The 22,829-nt window shown below is 34.8% G+C and overlaps 1 protein-coding gene across 1 annotated transcript in view; it reads left to right on the plus strand.

The window, feature by feature from the left end:
• Positions 1–22,829, plus strand: part of LOC137143063 (regulating synaptic membrane exocytosis protein 1) — a 259,921-nt gene that overhangs the window by 80,594 nt on the left and 156,498 nt on the right. Inside the window, exons 14-15 of the mRNA XM_067532653.1 lie at positions 2,679–2,741; positions 10,489–10,578. Of these exons, the coding sequence (XP_067388754.1) occupies positions 2,679–2,741; positions 10,489–10,578 (153 nt within the window). The remainder of the gene's footprint in view (positions 1–2,678; positions 2,742–10,488; positions 10,579–22,829) is intronic.

Consider the following 22,829-nt stretch of genomic DNA (forward strand, 5'->3'; position numbering starts at 1 on the left):
ATCTTGCAGTAAGTTCACTCATTTACAGAATTCTCAAAAAAATCCATACCTACTGATATCTGTCTAATATAACACCCACTGGAAAGGTATGGATAGCTTCACAGAACTTCTATTGTAACCATGCATGAAAGAATCTCCAATTATTAATTGTATCTGATCATTCCCATATAAACTGTTGTTATTTATTTGTATAATGGTAGCACCCAAATCATTACTGGGTATTCTGAATAATTCCTGATAATAACCTTCATAATCTTTGTTCAAGAAGCTTAGCAATTATTTTAAATTATTATGAAGGTGCAATAACAGAATCCTTAGATTTAGGAAAGTGAATCATGAGCTCATATAAAATTCCAGCTAGAAGATTCTTCAGCAACAAGTTGTGATATATTTCCAACAGAAATGTGATTGTCTGTTCTGCTATTTTTTTTTTTTTTTTTTTTTTTTAATTATTGGGGAAAGCTATCTAGCCTGATGTCATGATTCTGACTGTTGTGAATTCAGGTATCATTATCTGATTCTCAGTGTAACATGTCTCTATGTTATCTTCCATCCATTTCTTTATAAATAAAATGTAGTAATCTCAATATTCATATATATAATCTAGTATCTCTTTCAAAAATGCTTTCCTAGAGGAATACATTTTTCAGTAAATGTCTCAAAAACAGCATTAATTATGAGAATATCAATATCATACCAGTATGATTTTTTTTTCAGTTTAAGGCAATAGTTAGAATTTTATTCCTTATTTGTTTGCTATTTTATATCCCTTGTACAGCTGTAATTCTATAATCACTATTTTCAATGGGCCAACTCTTGAGGTCCTCAATAGGCAAACTTTGACTGTATGAAGATAGAGTAAATGTTGAGCAAGTACCTTAAGATTTGGCCTATGTTCCAAATTCACTTCCCTTTCTGACTCTGGATTTTATTAGTGCTTCTCCTGTAACAATTTATGTTGTCTCTGGGGTTGTCCACACTGCCGTTAAAAATCCTCAGCTGACTCTGGCTCGCAATGCTCAGGATTAGGAGCTGTTTAATTGTAGTGTAGACCTTCGGGCTTGGGCTGATACCCAGGCTCTAGGACCCTGCAAGGTGGGAGGGTGCTAGAGTTTGGGCTGCAGCCTGATCCCAAATGTTTCCACCACAATTAAACAGCCCCTTAGCCTGATCCCTGTGAGTCCGACTCAGCTGGCGCGGGGCAGCCAAAGGTGTCTTGTTGCAGTGTAGACATACCCTCTGATAACTAAACAGTGCATGGACCTGCGTCTTTACAATGCTTTGGCTGTTGTAATGTCCTCAATTCTTTCAAGAGAAAAAACAGAACCCTTTGTGCGTACAGGAAGTAAAAGAGGAATTTTATTTTCCATTACTTTGTTTTAAATTATATTGTGTTTATTTGTAATTTGGAAGACTGCACATAAATTCTTTGAATAATCTGAGATATTAAATAGTTTTATTGTTTTTTCCTTTTAAGAAAAACAGTTCAGTTCACCTTTAACACATTTTGTTGTAACAAAATTAGGCCTGTAGTTCCAGAGGCAAACTTAAATCTCACAAGTGGATCTCAAGCCATAATTTTGATTTCCCTGGTTTATTATATTACATAAATATTGCTTATAATATACCATTTTCTACAGTGAAACTTATCGTTTCATGACAAAATGAAGCATGAAAGAAATTGAGCATTTTGCCACTTTGCATAATTTGTATATCTTTTCTCTCTCTGTTGCCATAGTACTTCATATGATTCCTTGATTCTTTTTAAATGATTCATCTTCATGAACTTTAGCCTCACTGGATGTCAATAACAATAAGGAAATTTTGGGACTTCTCTTTGTGATTTGCATTGAAGTGCAAATACCCATAAAAACTACCCACGGGACATGCTGTTATCACAATCACGTTTAATAAAGATAGAAATGTGGTTAATTTACAGTAGCTATATTGTTGGCTGTAGTGCTTGGCTCTTGTAATATATTGCTGGTTGGAATAATGGAATTTAAGTGTCTGAACTATAAAATAGAAATGGTTAAAAAGGAGATTTTGATAACTGATTAACACGTTTTTTATCTCTGTGAGGGAATATATAACAAAATATTGTAATCAAAAAGATTTTGATCACAATCTACATTTGAATAAACGTAATATTTTAGTAGACAAATTTTTTTTTCACCAAAATGATGAGTTGATGCTTCTTACGCTGTATTCATTAGAGCATAAAACTAAATTTATAACACCCCTTCCCCCCACTTCTCTGGATTCAAAAAAGGGATGTTCTACCATTCTCTTTTTATGATCACATTGCCATGTTTTAATAAATATCTACTTTAAGAACTAGAAGATTGCCATAGCAATGCAATTTGATAAAGGATCCTGTCAATTTTTAATATTAAAAATTCTGAAATAACTTCCAAATTTTGAAAAAGGAAAAGACAAAATTAGATGTCTACTTAAAAGTATTATCTGAATATAGAGTTGTCATAGGTACTTTATTGCTTACATTTTTGAACAATACAATAATTTGGTTTGGTTTCAACACTATCAACACAGCTATCTCAGTGTGAGCTTTCCGGTTTCTTTTTTACGTTTTCATTTGCATATCATTCACATAACTCATGTCATATAATGCTTCATATTTATATCTGTTTCACTCACCATCCATCCTGTCTGTGCAGTGAGCTTCTTATGCTGCCCAGAGCAAAACGAGGAAGAAGTGCAGAGTGCCTACATACCACCAGGTAAATACAGGAATTCAATAACCATGATTGCTTATGGTTAGTTTCTATGTACTTCACTAGCCCAATCATTTTCTTTAGCTTTGTTAATGTTACAGTAAGTAAAGGACACATTTTCTTAACACATTGTAATCTAGTTGTCATTTAATTATTTTCTTTTTTAAAAAGAACTGATCAAGATTTTTACATATATTTGTTTACTTAGATAGATATGATTAGAGAAGTTGAAAGCCTAGAGGTAGAATAAGTGTCAACAGTCTCATCTGTAATTAAATGATGCAAATACTTTTTTGCATCATATAATTTTATGATAAATTACCTGTCTAGTCACAAAAGGCCTGATCTTCAAATGCACGGCAGTATTATTGTGGTTTTATAAACTTTCTTTTGTTTTTTGGCTTTTTTATGATTGTTTGATTTCCTTCCTTTGTTATTGTGTAACATTAATAAATCTCTTTTGTGTTTTGACAACAAACTTGAGGAAAAAGCCTCAGAAGAGCACATGACTAGATAAACAAAGGTTGCATGTCACTGTGCTTCACCTGACAACTCCCATGTGGCAGCAAGTCTTAGTGCCTACAGACTCTGGCTCATGTGGCTCGCACTATGGTGCTAAAATTAGCAGCATAGATGTTTATGCTTTGGCTCTGAAACCTGGAAAGAAGGTGGGTCCCAGAGCCTGAGCTCCAGCCTGAGTGGGAATGTCTACACTGCTATTTTTCATGCCTTAGTATGAGCCCTGAGAACCCAAGTCCATAGATCCAGGCTCTGAAACTTGCTGATGAGTTGGGGTTTTGGTGTTCTTTGCAGTGTAGATGTACCTACTGTTTCTGACCTTCCATTTAGAATTTTAGTTTTGGCTTTGTCCATGCTGGGCTCTGCCAGGGCGTTTCACCTTTTAACTGATAAATGTGCCATACTCTGTGAGGACTCCAAGTCCAAAGACTGCAGTATTCTGCCTTGTCTACAAGCTCAGTAGGTACTACAGCACTCAAGAACTCAAAAAGAAAGGACCCAGCACAGGTGCAGCTGAGTCCCAAATTCGAATTATTCTATAGGGAGAAGGACTTTCATTGAGGTAATGGGACTACTCATGTGCTCAAGTTAAATATGTATGTAAGTGTTTGCAGGATCAGGGTTTACAACATTTGAATTTGTATTTAATGTTTTTGCAACATGAGGCAGTATTTCATACCTCAAAGAAGACACATCTTTAGTTTTGGTATCTCCCCGGATTCCCATTTGGAAGATTATATTTAATTTAAATGTTTTTAATCATGAAACACTGAACCTAACAAGAGTATGCTGGTGATGAGAGTACACAGGCTACCTGTTACCAGTTGGAAATCCCTGAAACTTCTCTTTACATTTTGAACGAGAAGCCATTTACTCTGAGTCAGTGTAATAAGGAATGAGTCATGACTTCATGTCATCTAGCAGACAGTGCAAACGTTTTACTTTCTAAACAAATAAGTCCATAAATCAAAAGGTTAGATACTTTGACAATGCGTCTTACCATACCTGCTGAGCGCTGGTTATGTTTTATCTGCTTGTCTACTAACACTTTGGAGGTATTCTGTGTGAACATTTGTTGACTGATGCACCGTTGTGTTACACAAGATTTACATCAATTTGTTGTTATAATTGCAATGGAATTACACTGGCATAAAACTTGAGTAACACTCTTGTGAATCAGGTGCTTGATTTCCAGTTTCCCTGGGATAAGAAATATCTGTGGCCATACTGAAAAACTGGGTCTTTCTAGTTATTCAGCTTGAGTCCTATATCTCATTATGCATTGTATAGGCAAAAAGATAAGAGGGCCAGATTTAATGGAGCAACACTGATTTACACCAACTGAAAATCTGGAGTGAGTCTCTAGAGATGGGTCAAAATGGAAACCTTTTACATTATCTGACACCCAAGCCCACGGAGAGCTTTGGTGGTTGGTATAAGAAGGAACCAGGATCTAAATCATCCCTGGGAGACCTAGATCTAAAGCTTTTCATCTCATTTCCACCTTTGTTCCCACATATTGCTAAAAATTGGATCCAGATACAGAGTTTGCAGCTTGGACCATCTGCACTCTGATGCCCTCTTTCCTAAATTTAGGAGCTTCAGATAATATGGAATCCTGATGTGAACCATTCTTGGATTTGCAAAAGCAAAATCTAGCTGATCAATTTTTATGAAAGAAAAACAAAAAAACCTGCCCTGCATATTACCGGTCATATACCACAAAGATTAAATAAAAATCAGGAAAAAGCATTAACCTAAGTGTAAGAACTGAAGAAACAGTCTAGTGACACTTTATTCCCATGTTTTTGGTACATCTATACCAAAAGTAATTGAATAGTGATCACTTTGATTCAGATCTAAGATTTGTCTAAGCAAAACATTGTTATTGGAAAAATCTTTTTATGATCTAATTTTAAAAGCACTGAGATGTTTTCAATTTTATTTTATTTTTGTTAGGATAAATAGACAGCACTTCCTTACAATCTTTATATACATATTTTTCTTTCTCCTCTTCCGGTGGCTTTTATAAATATAACTGTCCTTTTGTGAACACTATTCCTTCAGTAGAAACAATCAACTCTTTTGCAGATGGTACATTTATGAGAACTCTGAAAAACATTACTGTACTTTTCTATTCACAAACTGATGATTAGTAAAAGTTTAGGTCAGTAGTCTATAAATTTAACTTAATCTTAAAAATTAGGATTGGAAAAGACCCTTTAAAACCATGCAGTCCAACGTACCTCTGGTCTGCAGGATTGTTTCCTACACAATGGTTTTCACAGATTTGTCAAGGATAGTTTTAATTGTCCAGGTCTCATCAATGAGAGAGGAAGGATGAACTTATGGTTAGGTTTTTTACACTGTATAATACTTAGAAAGTATTATATCACTGTATAACATTTAAAAAGTATTATATAGTTTATAAGAACTTCATCATCAGTGCAACTGTTCCATTAAAGTTCATTGCAAATTTGAACTATCGTCATTAGAAAAGAACTGCAGGCTAAATTCTGTGACTGAGGAAATCCATGCTTCATTGTTTCTGGGTTTCAACATTTAATAAATCATTTCAGTCCCTGTTTCTCTGTTGTTCCTGATCCCATTCCTTTTATGTCAGTTTAATGGGGCCATGCAGCTCATGTTCTTTCACTTCCCTCTTCTGGCCTTTCTTCTTTCAGCTCCCTCTACTGCAGCTCCTCGTCTGTTTCTGCACCTGTGCTTGCTCCTTTACCCCTTGCAGGTCATCAATTACTTTAAAATGGCTGAGTTATATTATTTGAAATTCTCATTTACTTCATATGTGAAACACAGTATGGTGAATTTTATATGATCCCTAGTGGAATTTTAACTACAGCACAAAGCCTCAACAGAATTTAGCATGATCAACAGTCTGCTGACAAATTGCCCACAAATGGGATTCAGGTATTTTTAGGTCAGAATGGAGGTGCACTCATGTAAGTTTACACAGCACTTGCCTATATTATGCCTTGCTCTAGTCAATGTTGTTATTTCCTCACTTTCAAGTTGAGTACCAAATCCACGCATTTAAAAAAAAATAAAATTGGATACTGTACAAATAGTATAGTACTTTTAATAATATATTTTATATGCATATTTATATAACGCCATACTCTGCATTAATATAATGGAGTTATGAAATATTAAGACAGTATCCACCGAACAGCTTGTTTATTGCTGAATGTACTTGGTCCATTGGGCCAATTCCACCGCAGTTGATCCACAATGTGCCAGATGGGCACTCTGAAGTACTGATATCAATAGAATGATGACATATTGTTATGCATAGAAGCTACCCCACCACAAGCAGTGGAAGTATAATAATGTCTACTATAGATTGATTGCTAAAATGAGTTGCAAGGCTTATGGGGCCTGATTCAACCCCATTAAAGTCAGAGTCCAAAAAGACTAATGGCTTGGCTGCCATATCTCATATGCCCATTCAACAAGCTATTGGGCATCTGTGTTGTTTGGTATTATTTCAGCACATGCATTTACACGGGTTTAACTATATATATAATTTTTTATTTAACTATAAAATTTAGGCATGCTATGGGCATAGTGCTGAATAATAATTCTTATCTTCTAGATATCTTATTGGATTGTGTTGTATTGGTTATTATTAATAGTTTTAGTTTAATTAATTAGTCCAAGCTATAAAATCAGCATCCAGATTTAGAATCCCTCACATATGGAGCTGTTCAGATACAGGGATTTGATTCATCTCATTATAATGTTAAGGTTCAACTTCATCATTTGGATCTAGATGCACCCAGCTCTAAATCCCATGTGGAGTCAAGAAATCCTATTGAGAGGAACCACACTTGAGGTGGCAAGAGCCTCCAGGGTGCATATTCTCCCACCAGTCCTGCCAAAACTGTACCTTGGTGGAATGTGTGGGTAACTCATACATTTTAATCCCAGTTAACAGCATTGTGTGGGACAGATTCCAATTTAGGTACTCACATTCTCCCTTTACATTTCTCCTGGAGTTTCATTTGGCAGGGTAGTCCACACTCCTGGATCTAAAATATTAGGCACTGTTGTGTTGGTTTATAATGTTAAACAGTTGTCATCTAAAGGTACATCTGTGCTTCAAACTGGAGGTGTAATTCCTATCTTGAGAAGACATACATATGTTAGCTCAATCAGAATAGAAGTGTAGCTGCAGTGATGTGAGGAATGGGAGGGGCTACCTAGTGTCTTGGACATATTTGAGTTGACTAGCCTCTCCTGGCACTGTTGCTATACTTCTGTTTTTAGCATGCTGACTTGATCAGAGCTGGCATGGGTATGTCTCTTTGAGCTGGAAATTATATCTCCAGCTCTACGTGTAGATATACACTAACACCACAGAGGTTTTACTACTTTGCTATACTGTACATCAGTATATCAGCTGTACTTTGCTGATGGATAAACCAATTCCTATAATTTTAAAAATTATCTCATCATTATTAATGTTGTTTAACTTAATGTGATTTTCTGTATCTGGGGACAGATTCACAGAAGGACTTATGTGCTTAAGTCCAACATTTAGGTGCCACTGACATTCCTAAAACTCATGCTTAGTTGCCACCTAACCCTGCAGGTGCCTAAGCTCATTGGCACCTACATTTTTGTTGTGAAAGGTTCCTAGGCACCTCTCAGCATGCACACTGTTGCATCACACTAGGCATCCAGATGCCTTAGCCCCAGCATCATTCACAAACGGGAAGATAGGTGTTTTCCTGCCTCTCTCACCTGTGAGGCCTGATCCGGTAGGCTTGCTAACCAGATCAGGGCCCTTTCAAAATCCTGGGGAGGAAGGGATTGGTGTCTACTTCATAACATGAATAAAACTTCATAGCCCAGGAGTTAGGGCTCATCTGGAAGTAGGAGACTTGGGTTTAATTCCCCTCTCTACTTGATCGGGAGAAGGGATTTGAACATGAGATCTCCCCTATAAAGGCGATGTTGGCTTACCCACTGAATTCCCTCCATCTCTCCTCTTGAAGCTGTTCCTCTTTGGATTAAATATGTAAATAGTTATTGGGCCAGAGAAAAAGAGTGTGTGTGAGAACAACTCTATAGGCCGGTGGTCAGGGCTTTCACCTGGGAGATGGGAGACTTAGGATCCAGCCCCCCCCTGCACCAATGGCACTCTAATTATTTATCCAGAGTGGAACAGCTGCAACAGGAGAGACTGAGGGAGCACCACATCAGAACATCCAATAGCCCAGTGGTTAGGGCAACCTTCTGAGCAATGGGAAGACCTCTGTTTAAATTCTTTCTCCTCATCAAACATGGGGAGAATTGAACTTGGGTCTCCTACATCCCAGGAGAGTGTTCTAACCACTGAGATAAAAGAAGGGAACTGGCATAGCCATCACTGGTGGAATTTCTTGCGAGAAATATCTTAGACTCCTGACTCCAAGAGAGAGGCATGGCTCAGGGGACACCTTCTCATCACCATGTCATTGACTAGTGTACATGGCTTCTGGCCTGGTTTGCTGCCTGTTGTGAATCCTATGCTTAGGGGCCTATCCCTGCACATTCTTTATATAGGGAATCTAGGTGCCTAACTCAGGCTTTGTGAATACAAGTGACTTTCTAGGCACCAAAATGTTGGGACCGTAATAATCAGCACTGCAATGCCAAAAATCCCTTTGTCAATCTGGTTCTTAGTATACCACCTCTAACGGACTGTAACACATGGCATTTTTGAATGCTAATACAACTTTGGGTTAGTTTGTGATATTGTATATAGAAGTCTGTTTTAGTAACCTTTTGAATGTATTGTATACATAAATAGAAGGAATGATTAAATCACACAGTGTAGATTAAAATATAGTAATATTAACATAAAAATAGCAAGGTAAATATCAACTTCATATTTTACAACAGCTTATACATTTTAATAAAAAATTGAAAAGATATCAAAATATTTTAGTTAGAGGAAAATTCAGACCTACTTTGTTACTCTATTTATTTGAGTAAGATAACTGAGTTTGCATGAACAGGTGATCTGATCCTAAAATTACATTGTCAGTCAGCATAATTGAACTGCGAAAAGGATATATTGAGAAATCTATGTGTATAGCTGTTCAAATTTGCTATAGTACTATGCATATTACATAGTTTAAATTCTAGTAAATATTGTTCTCTCTTTACCTATATTTTCGTTTCTGGCATGCTTTGTTTTTTGTTTTTGTTTTCCTCTGTTCTGCCACATTCAAGAAATTCTGTTAGGCACTATAAAACATTACCACCCAAGATGCCTTTACTAGAGAATGGTACTCACTGGAATATTTACAGGTAAGTAAATATTCACTTAAATTATTTAAAGAAACACACATTATAAGAAAATAGTGATATTTTCTACAAAACTTTAACAGATAAAAACATATACTTATAAACATAACTAGATTTAAGTATCTAAATTAACTCTTACATAAATGACACAAACACTTGCAACCTTTGTATTGTCTAGACTTCTTTTATCATTAAACTCTACTGAACTGTCAGTATTGGAGTTGAGAAGTATTACAGTTTTCTTTTCCTTATGTCTCATTTCTTTCTTTGTCTATGGTTTTGATTCCATGTGAAACTTAACTTTATTTCTATTTTAAATAATTTTAATTTATAAAGCTCAACTCTGCCTGCATGTGCTAAAACAAAATCAGTGATTAGACAGGATATTTCGCTCCTTCGTGATTGCATTAACTCACACATACCGAGATTAACAGATGAACTCTTGGTTAGGTAAGAACTGAGCAGAAGTACCCCTTCCTGTTTAGTATGTCATATGGTTTTCTAAAGTAAATTAGCTTCACTCTAAAGTATTTTCACTTGAGATATACTATATCCTGTCCTTCTATGTTGGTGTAGCACTTATTACTAGTAATAAATGTTTAGATGTATTGTTTTAATATTTCCCATTCCACCTTCTCATAAGTAGATATTGTTTAGTCTCCTTTTATGGTCTGAGATACTTGAGAATTTTTATGCAAACAATTTCAAGCATAATCTTTTGTTTGATTTTATTTTTTAAACAAATATTTGCACTGTCATCTAGTCAGCTCTTTTACATCTTTATTAATTAAATCATTGTGATTCCACATTTTTATGTAAAGATAACATTATTTTATTATTTAATATCTAACTTTGTGTTCCTTTCTTTGTTTTCTTTTTTCTTTCTCTTCTACCTTTGGATGCAATGCACTGGCACTAGTGAACTACAGCCCTCCCTTGACAGGGCTAGGAGTGCTAGTACCAACTGCTTGAGACCAGATACTAGTTTGCATTCACCAGAACGAGAAAGGTATAAAGTAAAGACTTATGAATTTTTTGTCATCTGTGCTGGTGAACTTTATCACTTTTGTTTGTTTCTCCATATGAGTCTTCTACATGTCTGAACATTCATATCTGCTTTGGTATTGTAGACATCTTTGCCCCTATATTCATATATGTCATGCAAATTGTGTGTTATAGTTTATAATTGCTTCTGGCTTCTTCTTTCTCTTTTTTTAGTCCAAGCTGATGTCATTGTTTACAAAAGTCCTCAGTATGCTGATAATAACACTGCAGTGTTAAGTGAGGCGAACGAGCTCCACTTGATTGTTAATCTTCATTATCATCTGCTAAAATGTATTACTTTTTTTCTTGCCCATTCTGCAGATTGCAAATGAGATGGTGACATAAAATTTACAAATTATATGAATTAGGATGCAAATCATGAGATCTAACTCTTATTTTTCAAACCAAAATTGTAATTTGTGTAACAGTGTATACATTAATTTCCACAAACCAACCAACAAACGACATTATTTTCTTAATCTAAAGTGCTACATCTGCTGTTTAAATTATAAAGCAAAACAATTAAATCATTTTGCACTATATAACACTATATTTAGTTTATATAAGCTTTAAGAATACATTTTCAGCAATTTAAATGAAATATAGTTGTATTTGTTATGTAAAACAGAAACATTTAATGGATGCTTTCTGAACTTTTACCTTTAAAGCTAGCTTTAGATCAAAGTCACAGGGGAAATCAAATAGTATTGACAGGCTTTGTAATTTAATGTGAGTATGTTTTAACAGAACATTTTTCAATGTTTCCTGTATTTTTGTCTAAGAATTCTTGCTTTTATAGGGTGAAATTCTGACCTGTTGATGTCAACAGTAAAACTCCTATTGGCTTCAGTAAAAGCAGAATTTAGTCCATCGTATAAATACTTAATTAATATGCAGGACAATAATTAGAAGTTGCTCATCTATCAATACAGAAAAAATGGTTATTGAAATTAGCACAGGACTGACCATTATTATTGTAAAGTGACTATAATTTAGAACTAATGAGAAATTATTTGCCTTTAATTGTTTCCTTTTCTCATATTTTTCCACTGTATTTAAAAAAGAAGTAAAAGAAATTAGATTCTTAGTGTTCCAAAACTGTATTCTAGCTAAAGATTGGTTTCTAGAGCCTCAGATAATGTAAATCAAAGTAGTTCCGAGCCAATTTACATTATTTGAAGATCTCACCCAGAATGTCAACATCTACTGTGTGCATCCTTAACAAAAAAGAGTTATGAGAGGAGTAACAAGCAACCCAAAACTAAGGCATAGGAATCAATGTAAACTTTTTGTATTTTTTTTAGCAACAACAAAAATATTCCAAAAAATAGTTACATTTTCAAAGGAGGGTATGTGGTTTGGCTTATTAATTTCAAGGGAAATCATGCCACTAAAACACCGACATCATCATTGTGAAAATTAAAGGGAACAATAGCTCTTAACCATTAAATCTCAGCTGAAACTAAACCTAACTTTGGAGCTATGTAGAAGTTTCATGTTTCCATGTTCTTGCCCATCAGTTTTTCAGCCTAGATATGGAGTAGACATTACAATACTGGTTGATGATCTCCTCTTAGTGAACACTGTCCGTGTTGATCCTTTGAGGTCTATCAGCAATCTGTAATACCATTGAACATTAGGTTTAGTTGAAGTGCTGATGGTCCCTAACTAGGGTATATGGCATCACTCTATAGTGGTTCTGTTTCTGGCTTTATTAGATGTTTGTGGGTACTTGTTTATGTCCCATGGGATCTCTTCTGTGGGATGCACATAGAGTTCAAACAGTATATGATGCCTTTGTGGCAAATGATAAGATGACTTGGGCTGTGACTCTGTCGATATACTGATGAGATGAAGCTCTTATAATCAGACCCAGATGATGATTGTTTTTCCAATGCCTGTCCAATTTTGGCAGGAAGATGCAAAAGTTTAATTTAGAATAGCACAAAAGCAATGCTTTTGATTTTGGGGGGAAAAATTTTTTCCAGGGATTTCAGACCTCATTATTTAAAGTAGCTGTCCAGTCTTCGTCCAAGTGCTTAGCAATCCACTAGCTATATTATATTTCATCCAGCACCATATGTTGAATTTTTTTCTTGTTTGCTTTTGTGGACTTCCTCCTAGAATTTATTGTAAGATTTTATTCACCAGATATCAAGTACTCCATATATTCAACCATGGTTGGTTTGTGAGCATCATGTCACTGTTTCTGAATTACATTCTCGTTTTATGGAGAAGTATATATTTCTAATGTGGTGTTTTAGGTTTCCTTCATAGGAATTATAAATTGTGCTTGGGCTCCCTTTTGTCTCAAAAATATAAAGTAAATGAAGTGTGAAATATGAAGTTAAAAATGCCTGCACTTGCATTTTGGACAAGCTGATATGTTTAGTGGACTGACAATAAAGCACTTCGTTTGCACACTAATGTACTGTGAAATAGTACTGATCTTTAAACTCTGTCCAGCATTATACTTGTCACTTGGAATGCTACATCAGACATTTGTATTTCCTTAATGATAGAAGATAGACTATAATGTTTGGTCAAATAGCCTAGCCTTACTGTAAAATCATTAGGTGAGATTTTATTATTTTTGTTTTTAAATCCTTTTTTCAGCATAAATTTACAAGGTTTCATACAGCTGATGTTAAGTTCTTCATATATTACACTTTGCTTGCTCTATGAGCATCAGGACACTGCATCTGTATAATTTAATCTTAACATAACTCTATTTGAACACTGTCCGATGGAATGCTGGCACTGGCATTCTGCCCAGCCTTCCCATTAAAGGTATCACTGCACGCCTTCTTCTGTTCCTTTATATGGCAATGGGACAGCACAGATGGCAATCAGGACTTAACAGAACATGCTCAGAAAGCTTCCCTGTTACTAAGGCTGCTTAAATAAATTGCTGTGCTGTATTAGTAGTGGCAGATAATGTTGAAATATACATTGCAGTTCACCGAGTGCCACAGGCAACTTCATTTAAACATTTTGAGTGGTATAAGGGCAAACTTTTCCATAGCTGAAAGAGAAGAACTACAAAGTTTGAAATTATTTGGGAAGAGCCCTACTGGAAATAACAAGGAAAACAATTTAAAACACAGTGCCAGTACATTGTAGGAGTAGGGAAGGCGAAGTACTGCAAGTCTGAAAAGGAATGAGTTTGGGTACCAGTATGATGAAAGCAAGCCACTGATCCTAACTGCAGATGTGAATAGGACAGATTACTGAGCCAAGGCCTAAAGCTTAAGTTAGCTCCCTCTTTAAAAACACTGGGTGGGTGAATATACTTTGCCTACATAATATATCATAGATAAATATCTATACATAAATAATAATCGTAATAATAATGGAGAGGGTTTCTGCAGCGTTTGCTTCTCCACTGTAGATAACTGAAGGCAGAACCTGCATAGCTGAAGAGAATATGGATCGATGAATTAGGACTGGTCTATACTAGAAACTTTTGCCGGTATAGTGATGTCACTTAGAGGTGTGATTTTTTTTTTATTAAAAATAATTTTTGAGACACTTCTGTACTGGTAAAAGTCCTCACATAGATGCAATTCTACCATAACTACGTAAAAGTGTTTTTGCTCAGGGAACCAATATAATCATTCCTGCAAAAGCACTCTTTTTGCCTGTGTAAGCTGTGTCTACACTAAGAGGATTTGCTAATATATACTGGCAAACGTTTTGCAGTGTAGATGTAGGTAAAATTTGTGCTACATATGAATAGCCTGACTAAAAAGTCAAAATCCTTTCCACAGCTTTCTTTGGCACAGTGTACTATAGAATTTGCCTGAAGAATTCAGCACTTATTTGTTAATTCATGTGCATACGTACTCAGTGCATTTCACTTATTTTAACTGTCTTATTACTATTCATTTTGATTAAGTACCTGGATGATTGAATGTTCTATGGGACCTGCAAGACACATAGCAATTTATATAGCAGACAGTAACACCTTGAAACATTGATAAAAATACTCTATTGCCACCATCCCTTAGGGCTTGTCTAGGTGGTTGGGTTAAGCAGACAACAGAGGTGTGATTTCTAAAGTGCATTCACATGTCAGGAATGGGCTAGTTATTACTGAGTCCTGCCTTGAATGCAGGGGACTGGACTAGATGACCCATTGAAGTGCTTTCTAGTCCTACATTTCTGTAATTCTATGTTAATGATGTGCATTTATTGGTCTGTATAGACCCTGCTGGTGTGCACAAAAGATTCCCTAGTGCACTTTAACATAGTGCTGTTTGAAACAGTACTACATTCAAGAACTTTAGTGTGCACCAGCAAAGTCTACATGAACCCATTAATACAAAGCACATTTGGGCGCTTTACAAATCACACTCCAGTAGTCTACACTACCCCCACAATGTATACAACCCCCTAGTTTTAGTCTATTTTTGTCATTATTGATCTGCCTAGCCCCTTTCTTTTTCACTGTCACTCTGAATTCTGGTTTTGTTTTGGTTTTTAGTAGGACTTTTTATTTCTAGCTGTAGATTTCTCTGCTGCCAGGCCCTGTAGTGTCTGTGATCCCAATTTAGGAAAGCACATAAGCACGTGCTTAGAGCACAGCTCAGGTGTGCTTTCCTGAATCATGGCCTAATCATCCAACACATTAGTGTCTTCTCAGTGTAGTACAATCTTCATTAAGGTCAGTTAGTAATATTTTATTGATTATTAATTGGTAATGTTATAGCCAATGATAGTTATGCAGTAATACCTGGTGGCAGTTTTTATTTACACTGTATTAGATTTACTACCAATCATAATTCCATTAGTAATGTTTGTAGGTTTTGACCTTAAGTGATTAGTTAATGCGGGTCTGAGCAAATAAAACTGAGGAACAAATCAAAGTGATTGAATTTAAGTAGAACACACTCTGCATATGTGCAAATAATGTGTATCTTACAACCAAACTTTTCTATGTTCATGTGGAAAAAGTAATATTATTGGCTCCCAAGAATTGATTGGGATTTTTGAGATCGTAAACTTTGGTGCCTTTTTCTGGTCTCCATGACTTTATGAAATCCTAGGATGAAGGTATTTGATAAAATTCCTATGAATAGCTATTTAAAAAGTTGGAGCTATCATTTGTTCTTGACCTAAGCAGGGCCCTATTCTGCTCTAGGATAACAATATTTTCATATGGTTTTTATTAAACCATTACAAACAAAAACAAAAACAACACCCTCTAGCATTAGGAAAGTAAGTGTGTTTATTCTGCATGTTTTTTAGTGTTCTTGTTTGAATGCGACTATTTGTAGTTGAACTAATTACATAAAAATATAACAATTGTTAATATTAGGTGTGCACTGTGTTGTGTTTTTCTCTGTTTCAACCAGTCTGGAAGAGTACATTGTTGCATGTTTGTCTGCATTGTAATGTTGCACATGCTTTGTACAGTATATAAAGTTAAGCCCCATTGAAATTTTCTGAAAGAGAGCATGCTCTCAAAGTTCATGATGCATGAGGACCAAAATCAATAACATTATAAAAATATTATTTAATATTTGTAGATAATATCAGCATATTAAGGGCTTTGAGTGAGTGCACTGATGCATTAACATTTTCTTTAACCCTTGCTTTGGAGAGAAAAAGTAACTAACTACTAACAAACTATTCCCTTTGGAATATTTTAAAAAAGATCTACCTAAATGTGCAGTGATGCTAAATCTCCCTGAAATTTTTGTTATTTGCATGTTCCTTAAGTGAAACACTGTTTCTTAATATATGGACTGGAAGGTTGCCTCAGAAAGTGAATAGTTCATGTAAAATATTACTCTGTTAGCATAAAAACATATTTTGGATTTTTAAAATGATTTCTTGCCTGTATTTTCAAAACTAAGTAGTGTTAGGCTTATACTATATTATCTTTCAATTGTTACTGAGCCTTTCTATCATTCTAAATTAAATGAGTTTTAAAAGAAAAAAAACTATCAAAAATACTGATGTTTCCCCCTCTCCTCACATGGATTAAAGAATTTCTTTCTTTTATTTATAAAATCAATAAAAAAAGACTGGCATGTATTAATTAAAATTGATTGCATGTTTTGGGGGTGGGTTTTTGTTTGTTTTGAAATATAAAAGATATCTGGTAAATTTATACTAGTCAAGGTGTACAAATATATACGAATTAATTTCTCTTTACTAACATGCAAATATACAATATTTGCTATAAATGTAACAATATTATTAGCTTGACTATTTAATAAGTATAGAATATATTTAACATTAGAATCAACGCCAACGTTTAATATATTAAACTTCTCAAAATGATCATTATAATTATAAAATGATAAATATAAATAATTATATTTAGCAAGATTTGCGGGAGCTTCTTGCTCTCAAGTGTCAGCCTCACCTTTTTGGACAAAGTTAACTTGATGAATCTCATCTCGTCTACCTGTCTGAGCTATATCAAGGAATTCAACTAAGCAGTCAGTAGTGACCAATCCTGCCTTTTAAAAATGTGTTTTCTGTCTCAGTAATAGTGCTCAGCAACAAAAGAACCTGGGATGGATGGTGTCACAGGCTTTGCTGCTAGTAAATAGTTTTCATGAGCATGTAATTTAAAGAGTACAAACAAGTGCTTGTCACCAAGGAAGCATTACCTCTTTTGGAATGTGTAATACCCTTCATTGCTGCATAACTCAGAAAACTTTCAGAGCTTCTGTGTGTTAGAAGCCCCAAATAAACTTTTGGAAGGCACAGAGCCCTTCCATTGCAGACTGAATAGGGGTCCCTAAAAGCTAATGAACAGAGCAGATGGTAACATAGGATGAGTTCCAGGAAATAGGTCACTTTATACTCCCACATTCTGCAGTTAGCAGTGTAACATGATGCATTAATCCCTTTAAGGTCTCTTTGTAATTTAAAACCACATATTTTTACTGTGAAATTTTTGTTCAGTGAAAAGAGCTGAGGGCGGGGGAGGGGAACTGTGGAAAAATGAAAGAGAAAATAACAGCCATTCAATGCCCAAAGAGCTCTTCTAGTTTATAATTCCCCCAATTTCTTATCTGAATGATAGGTTGTTATGTTTTCTAGCATATGAGGATGTTTGAAATACCGTGTATACCATGAAAATTATTTTATATCATTTTAAATTGTGCATGCTTGTACACTCATTATAATTGTTTGTACGGCATACTGCTATATACAAATAGACCATAACAAACAACCTTAAGAATAGTATATCCAATTTTTTTTAAAAAAAATATTAGAAACAAAAATTATATTAGAAACAATCAATTTCATTACTTTTTGGGGTACTTTTCCAGTCTCAATTCCCATACCTATTTTAATTTTATCACTCACTAAATATTTTTTTCCTGTTTTATTGAATGGGCAAACAGGGGTAGATGGTCCCCCTCCCTAGAGAGGAGACGACCTACTAGTCCCAGGATTCATATCCAGCATGCATCTCCAGAGGATGACAGGTACTAGCCAACTCCTCCTAACTGAAAAGTGGCTTACTGCATCTTGCACTCTGAGAGAAGTATAACAAAGGTTTTAAAAGGCATTTAGTAAACTTTAACTGTGACGAGCCCAAAGTAAAGTATCAGCTCAAAGTTCATCTCTACATTTTGTTGAATTATTATAAAGCACCCAGGAATGTGCACCTAGTCAAGTCTTCTGATTGTGTGAACATTCCAAAGCCTAGTTTCTGAAAACGAAACATCTAATCTGATGGAGAAACTTCCATATTATTGGACTCTTCATTCTTTCTTTTTCCTATTTCTGTAAACATAAGATTTTTTTTCAGTGGTGCTTTATAATATATTAATATCCATCAGGGAGCCTATTTCTTTCTCTTTTTTTAAACTCAGTAGTGTTTCTTTCTCTGCAAAATGCTTCTGAGAAAAAAAAAATGGATGCACAAAGAGCAAGGCTCTGTGGTATATATTAATTGGTATATATGTTAATTGGCACTGTTGTTAAATTCTTTCATAAAGTAAGGTTATCTTTGGGGGCAAGTTCTCCCTACAAGGTAGGTTTTGACCAATAATGTCAGTGCTTTGGATCCACTTTATATGCTGATTTTCCGAATGTGATGAATGTAACCACCTTCCATTGTTTTGTTTTCTTGCTCTGGTTTTTTTATCCAAATCAGTGTTGGTGCCGTATTGTAACATTCTTCTCCTATGTTGTCATTTCTTCTGCTAGATCCACTTTTTTTAACCAAATCAGATATTAATTTAGCACTTTGAATATAATGCAAGAGCTTTAATTTCTATCCTTTAATTTAATTTCTATCCTTTAAACCCTGATGAGTTATAGTAAATCCTCTAATTCTTCATTTTTTTAAATTGTTTGTGCAGCTCTTATGAGATTTAACTCTCATAAGTATAGTATAAATATATGGATAAAGATGCACGTCAGTTTCTGTAGTGCTGGTATTTTCTTTCTACTTAAGAGCACCTACATTTATGTCATAGGCTGTTTTGCCTTGCCTTAAGAGTATTGCCACCAACTTTAGTGGATACATTAGCAGGTGTATAGCAGTGCCTAGATTCCATTTCTTTGCGTAATAGTTTGTTTTTTAAGTTACCACATGAAATTTGTTAGGCAGTTATTTTAAAACTGGCTCTATCTTGCAGTCACTGCATACCTAAACATTTAATTGACTGTAATACAGGGCCCAGTGTGATTTCTGTTTTGTATTTTGATTCTTCTGAAAGGACATTATCAGCAAAGATAGTACAATTAGTACACATAGTCTATGTAGCCTATTGGATGGTTAAGAATTAATTAGAAGTTAGGTTTTGTGCCTAAGTTAGCCTAAGTATAGAGAAGTGTAGGAAATTGGAGTTGCTAGTATGAGAAAGTTGGAGATAAGTTGGAGACAGCAAGATGGGAAATTTTAATTTAGCCTAGGACATGACCCATGCAATGTTTTGGTTATAACTGGTTTGAGCAAATTTTTTAATAAGTGTTCAAAGAATTTTTGAGTGTTTTGAGTGTTTTAAAATGTTACCTCTATTGATAGTATGGGAAGGATATTCATGCAGATGCTAATTTAAATAATGTGTAATGTAAAGACCCAATAAGGAAATGACGGAAATATAATTATGGTATGGGGTAGTTTAATGTTAATATTATGATAGATTGAAAAAGGAGTAGCCTTGCTACATTGCAGGGGAGCACCGATTAACTGTTAGGTTTCAGGATTATAAACTGTACTTCATGTACTTATAAACTGGACTCATTACCCACTGATAAACACTGTTTCATATTTGAATGTCTGTATAATTGTAGTATTATGTAAGTAGTAATTGCATGCCTGTTTGCTTAACTAATCATTTTCCTTTTGAATAAAGTCTGGTTGTACTATTTAAAATGTTGCCTAGTGGTCCTCTACCAAATAAATTTTCTGTAACCAACCTATAATTTTCTGTAATAAGAGAATTTTCTATAACCAACCTGAAAACTAAGTTGGGTTTTATTGCACCCTTATCGTCAGCAGTTTAAGATTAATTGGGAGCATTTCAACATAAAGGTTACACTTTCTAAAATATGGACATTTTTAAGCAACTCTTTCTCTCACAATCATAGTCCTTTGGAGTCCATGAAAAGTCTCTAATTTACTTTGATGGATCAGGCCCAGAATGTGTTGTAGTTTTGCCACTGACTTCAGTGAAGCCAGCATTTCACCCTAATACTACAATCCTTACTTAGTCATCTTTATTCTTGGTGTCACTGGGACTTTTGCCCGAGGACTTCAAGGTTGTAACCACAGAGTATACTCTCATCATCTGTTTTCCTTCTTTTTTTTTTTTTTTTTTTTTTTAAATAAGTTTATCACATTAAAGTGTCTGCATAAGAGGAAGACTATTATGCTAAAAGCTTTTACATTTTTAAAAAAAATCTCCATTTGGAACAAGTGTCTTTCTATAGACATTATGAGAAACATTTTTGTTTCTTTCCATGTATAAGTCTAGTTGGTGTGACTTCCTCGCTGAGGGGCAGAGAAAGGTGTGCATTAACTCCTTACTTTTTTACTACTCAGACACTGCTTATTTACACTTTCTTCTGTCTTCCTGACAGACAGAAGTTACAGCAACTTAGGCTCCTTTGCACATCAGTAGAGTGTGGATGTCCAAGAAGTAGGTGAGAAGGAGTCAAATTTACGTTACCTACTCATCACCTCTAAATTTGACCTAAGACTTTTAAGGTGGTTTAACTTCCTTATTTGGGATAAATATACCTTTATTCAGTAATTAGAGGTAGATGAACCTTGGGATACTTGACTAGTTTCTTGTAATTGAAACCCATTTCCTGGTACTTCTCAAACAGTTATTCAGATTTTAAATACACCACAATCTCTAGCCAACTAAGCAGGAGTCCTTTGGTGCAAAGGAATGGGACTGAGTATGATGATACTCTGCGTATGCTCCTCCAAGAACCCCAGACTTGACCCACAATCCCAGAGCAACTGTATATTTCTGCTATAATAATCAGCAGTGAAGTAGTTAACAAAGCTAACATCTTAAACCAGTCAGTATTTGCTCTCTTCTTTTTTTTTCTTTTCTATTCAGTCTATTTTGCATATAATGTAAAAAGGAAAACCAAACCCAAATTACATTTATAAAATTGGAATTCTCTTACATTTCATACTAATTATTGTCCTTAAATATCTGTTTCACAAGCAATACTGTATAATTAGTTAGCACCATTCAGTACTGACTGGCCTTTGCCTTTCTTTGATGTGCTTTTGTGAAGGTTTATCAAAATTGCAACTGATGGTTGAGGGTAGGTTCTGTGTGACACACCGGGTTACTTGACTAGCTTTTCATACCCAAGTTTAAATCCTGAATTCACAGATAAATTGAATTTGACAGCTATTATGTCAAACTCCATTTGTGTACATCCCAGAATTATCATACAAATTGGACCAATTTGCATTCTGTGCTCAAGATACACACAGGACTGGAACAGTTAGAGCTATTTTTGTATAAATGATTTTTGAAACGTGACTTACACGTGTGTAATTTTTTATTTTTAATCTTTTAAATCTAATATTAGTATTGTATTTACTGATAATCATTCAGGATAAAAGATTTCAGCAAAGATTTTGGCAGGCATTTCAGAAAGATTTTTGTTTTCCTCAAAATGATTGACATGTCATAGCAGAAAAATTACTTCATAGTATATTTAGAGAAATGAGAAAATAGATTACTTTTGATTTTAAATATGAACTAAAAATGTTAAAAATGTGGGCTTGTGCCCCTTTTTTATGATGTATTATAAAAAAGACTTCAAAGCTTCTTCCTTCTCCCCCCATTTGTTTTTCACATTAGAAATTCAGGTCCTGTCTAAGTTTCAAGACTTTATGATTATAGTTGAACTAGGGAAATGGTGACATCACAAGTGATAACAGGAGTCAAGAGTGAAAGTTGAGCAACTGACAGAAGAAGGACTGTTATTCATACTGTTTGCTTTTACTAACACTATATTTAACATCAATGACTAATTCATGGATAAAAGAAGCCTGAGTTAAAATTCAACATTCTTGTCCCTTCAATTACAGTGAGAAAGCTCTCAGTAAGACTCCCTGAGACCTTCTAGAGGTCTTTCAGCAAAACCAGGAAAAACTAAACTTGACATTCTTGATGTAGTTAAGGTAAAAATGCAATGGTAAGGTAAATGTAAAAAAATTTAAAAAAACTTTCACACTCCTTTATAAATTCTAAAGAAGCAAAGCAAAAAAAAACCCCCAAAAACACACACACACACACAAAACAAAGGCCAGAAACCCAATTTTTAAAAATATCCTTTGAAGGTTTGCTTAGAATGAGTAAATTGACTGGAGGAAAATAATGACGTATTTTCTCAATTATGTTACACTTTAACCGGACTCTGAGCTAAATTTTAAAATGAGCTCAGGTTTGGGACACCGAGAACCCTTACTTCCAAAATGTGAATAATCTACCTTTTTACTAGAGTGGGCACCTCAGTTAACTACTGATTTGGAACTAGTTGCATCCTATATATAAAACATGCTAAATTGCTTTAAAAAATCTGATAGGAAATACAGACAAATAGACATACAGAAACATTAGCGAGATAAAGAGATGAGGTAATATCTTTTACTGGACCAACTTCTGTTGGTGAGAGAGACAAGCTTTTGAGCCACACAGTGTTCTTCTTCTTCAAGTCTGGGCTGAAGAAGAGTTCTGTGTGGCTCGAAAGCTTGTTGTT

This window comes from Emydura macquarii, unplaced genomic scaffold (genome assembly GCF_026122565.2).
Source record: "Emydura macquarii macquarii isolate MOO-44397 ecotype Brisbane River unplaced genomic scaffold, CSIRO-AGI_Emac_v2 contig_3295, whole genome shotgun sequence".
Classification (NCBI taxonomy): domain Eukaryota; kingdom Metazoa; phylum Chordata; order Testudines; family Chelidae; genus Emydura; species Emydura macquarii.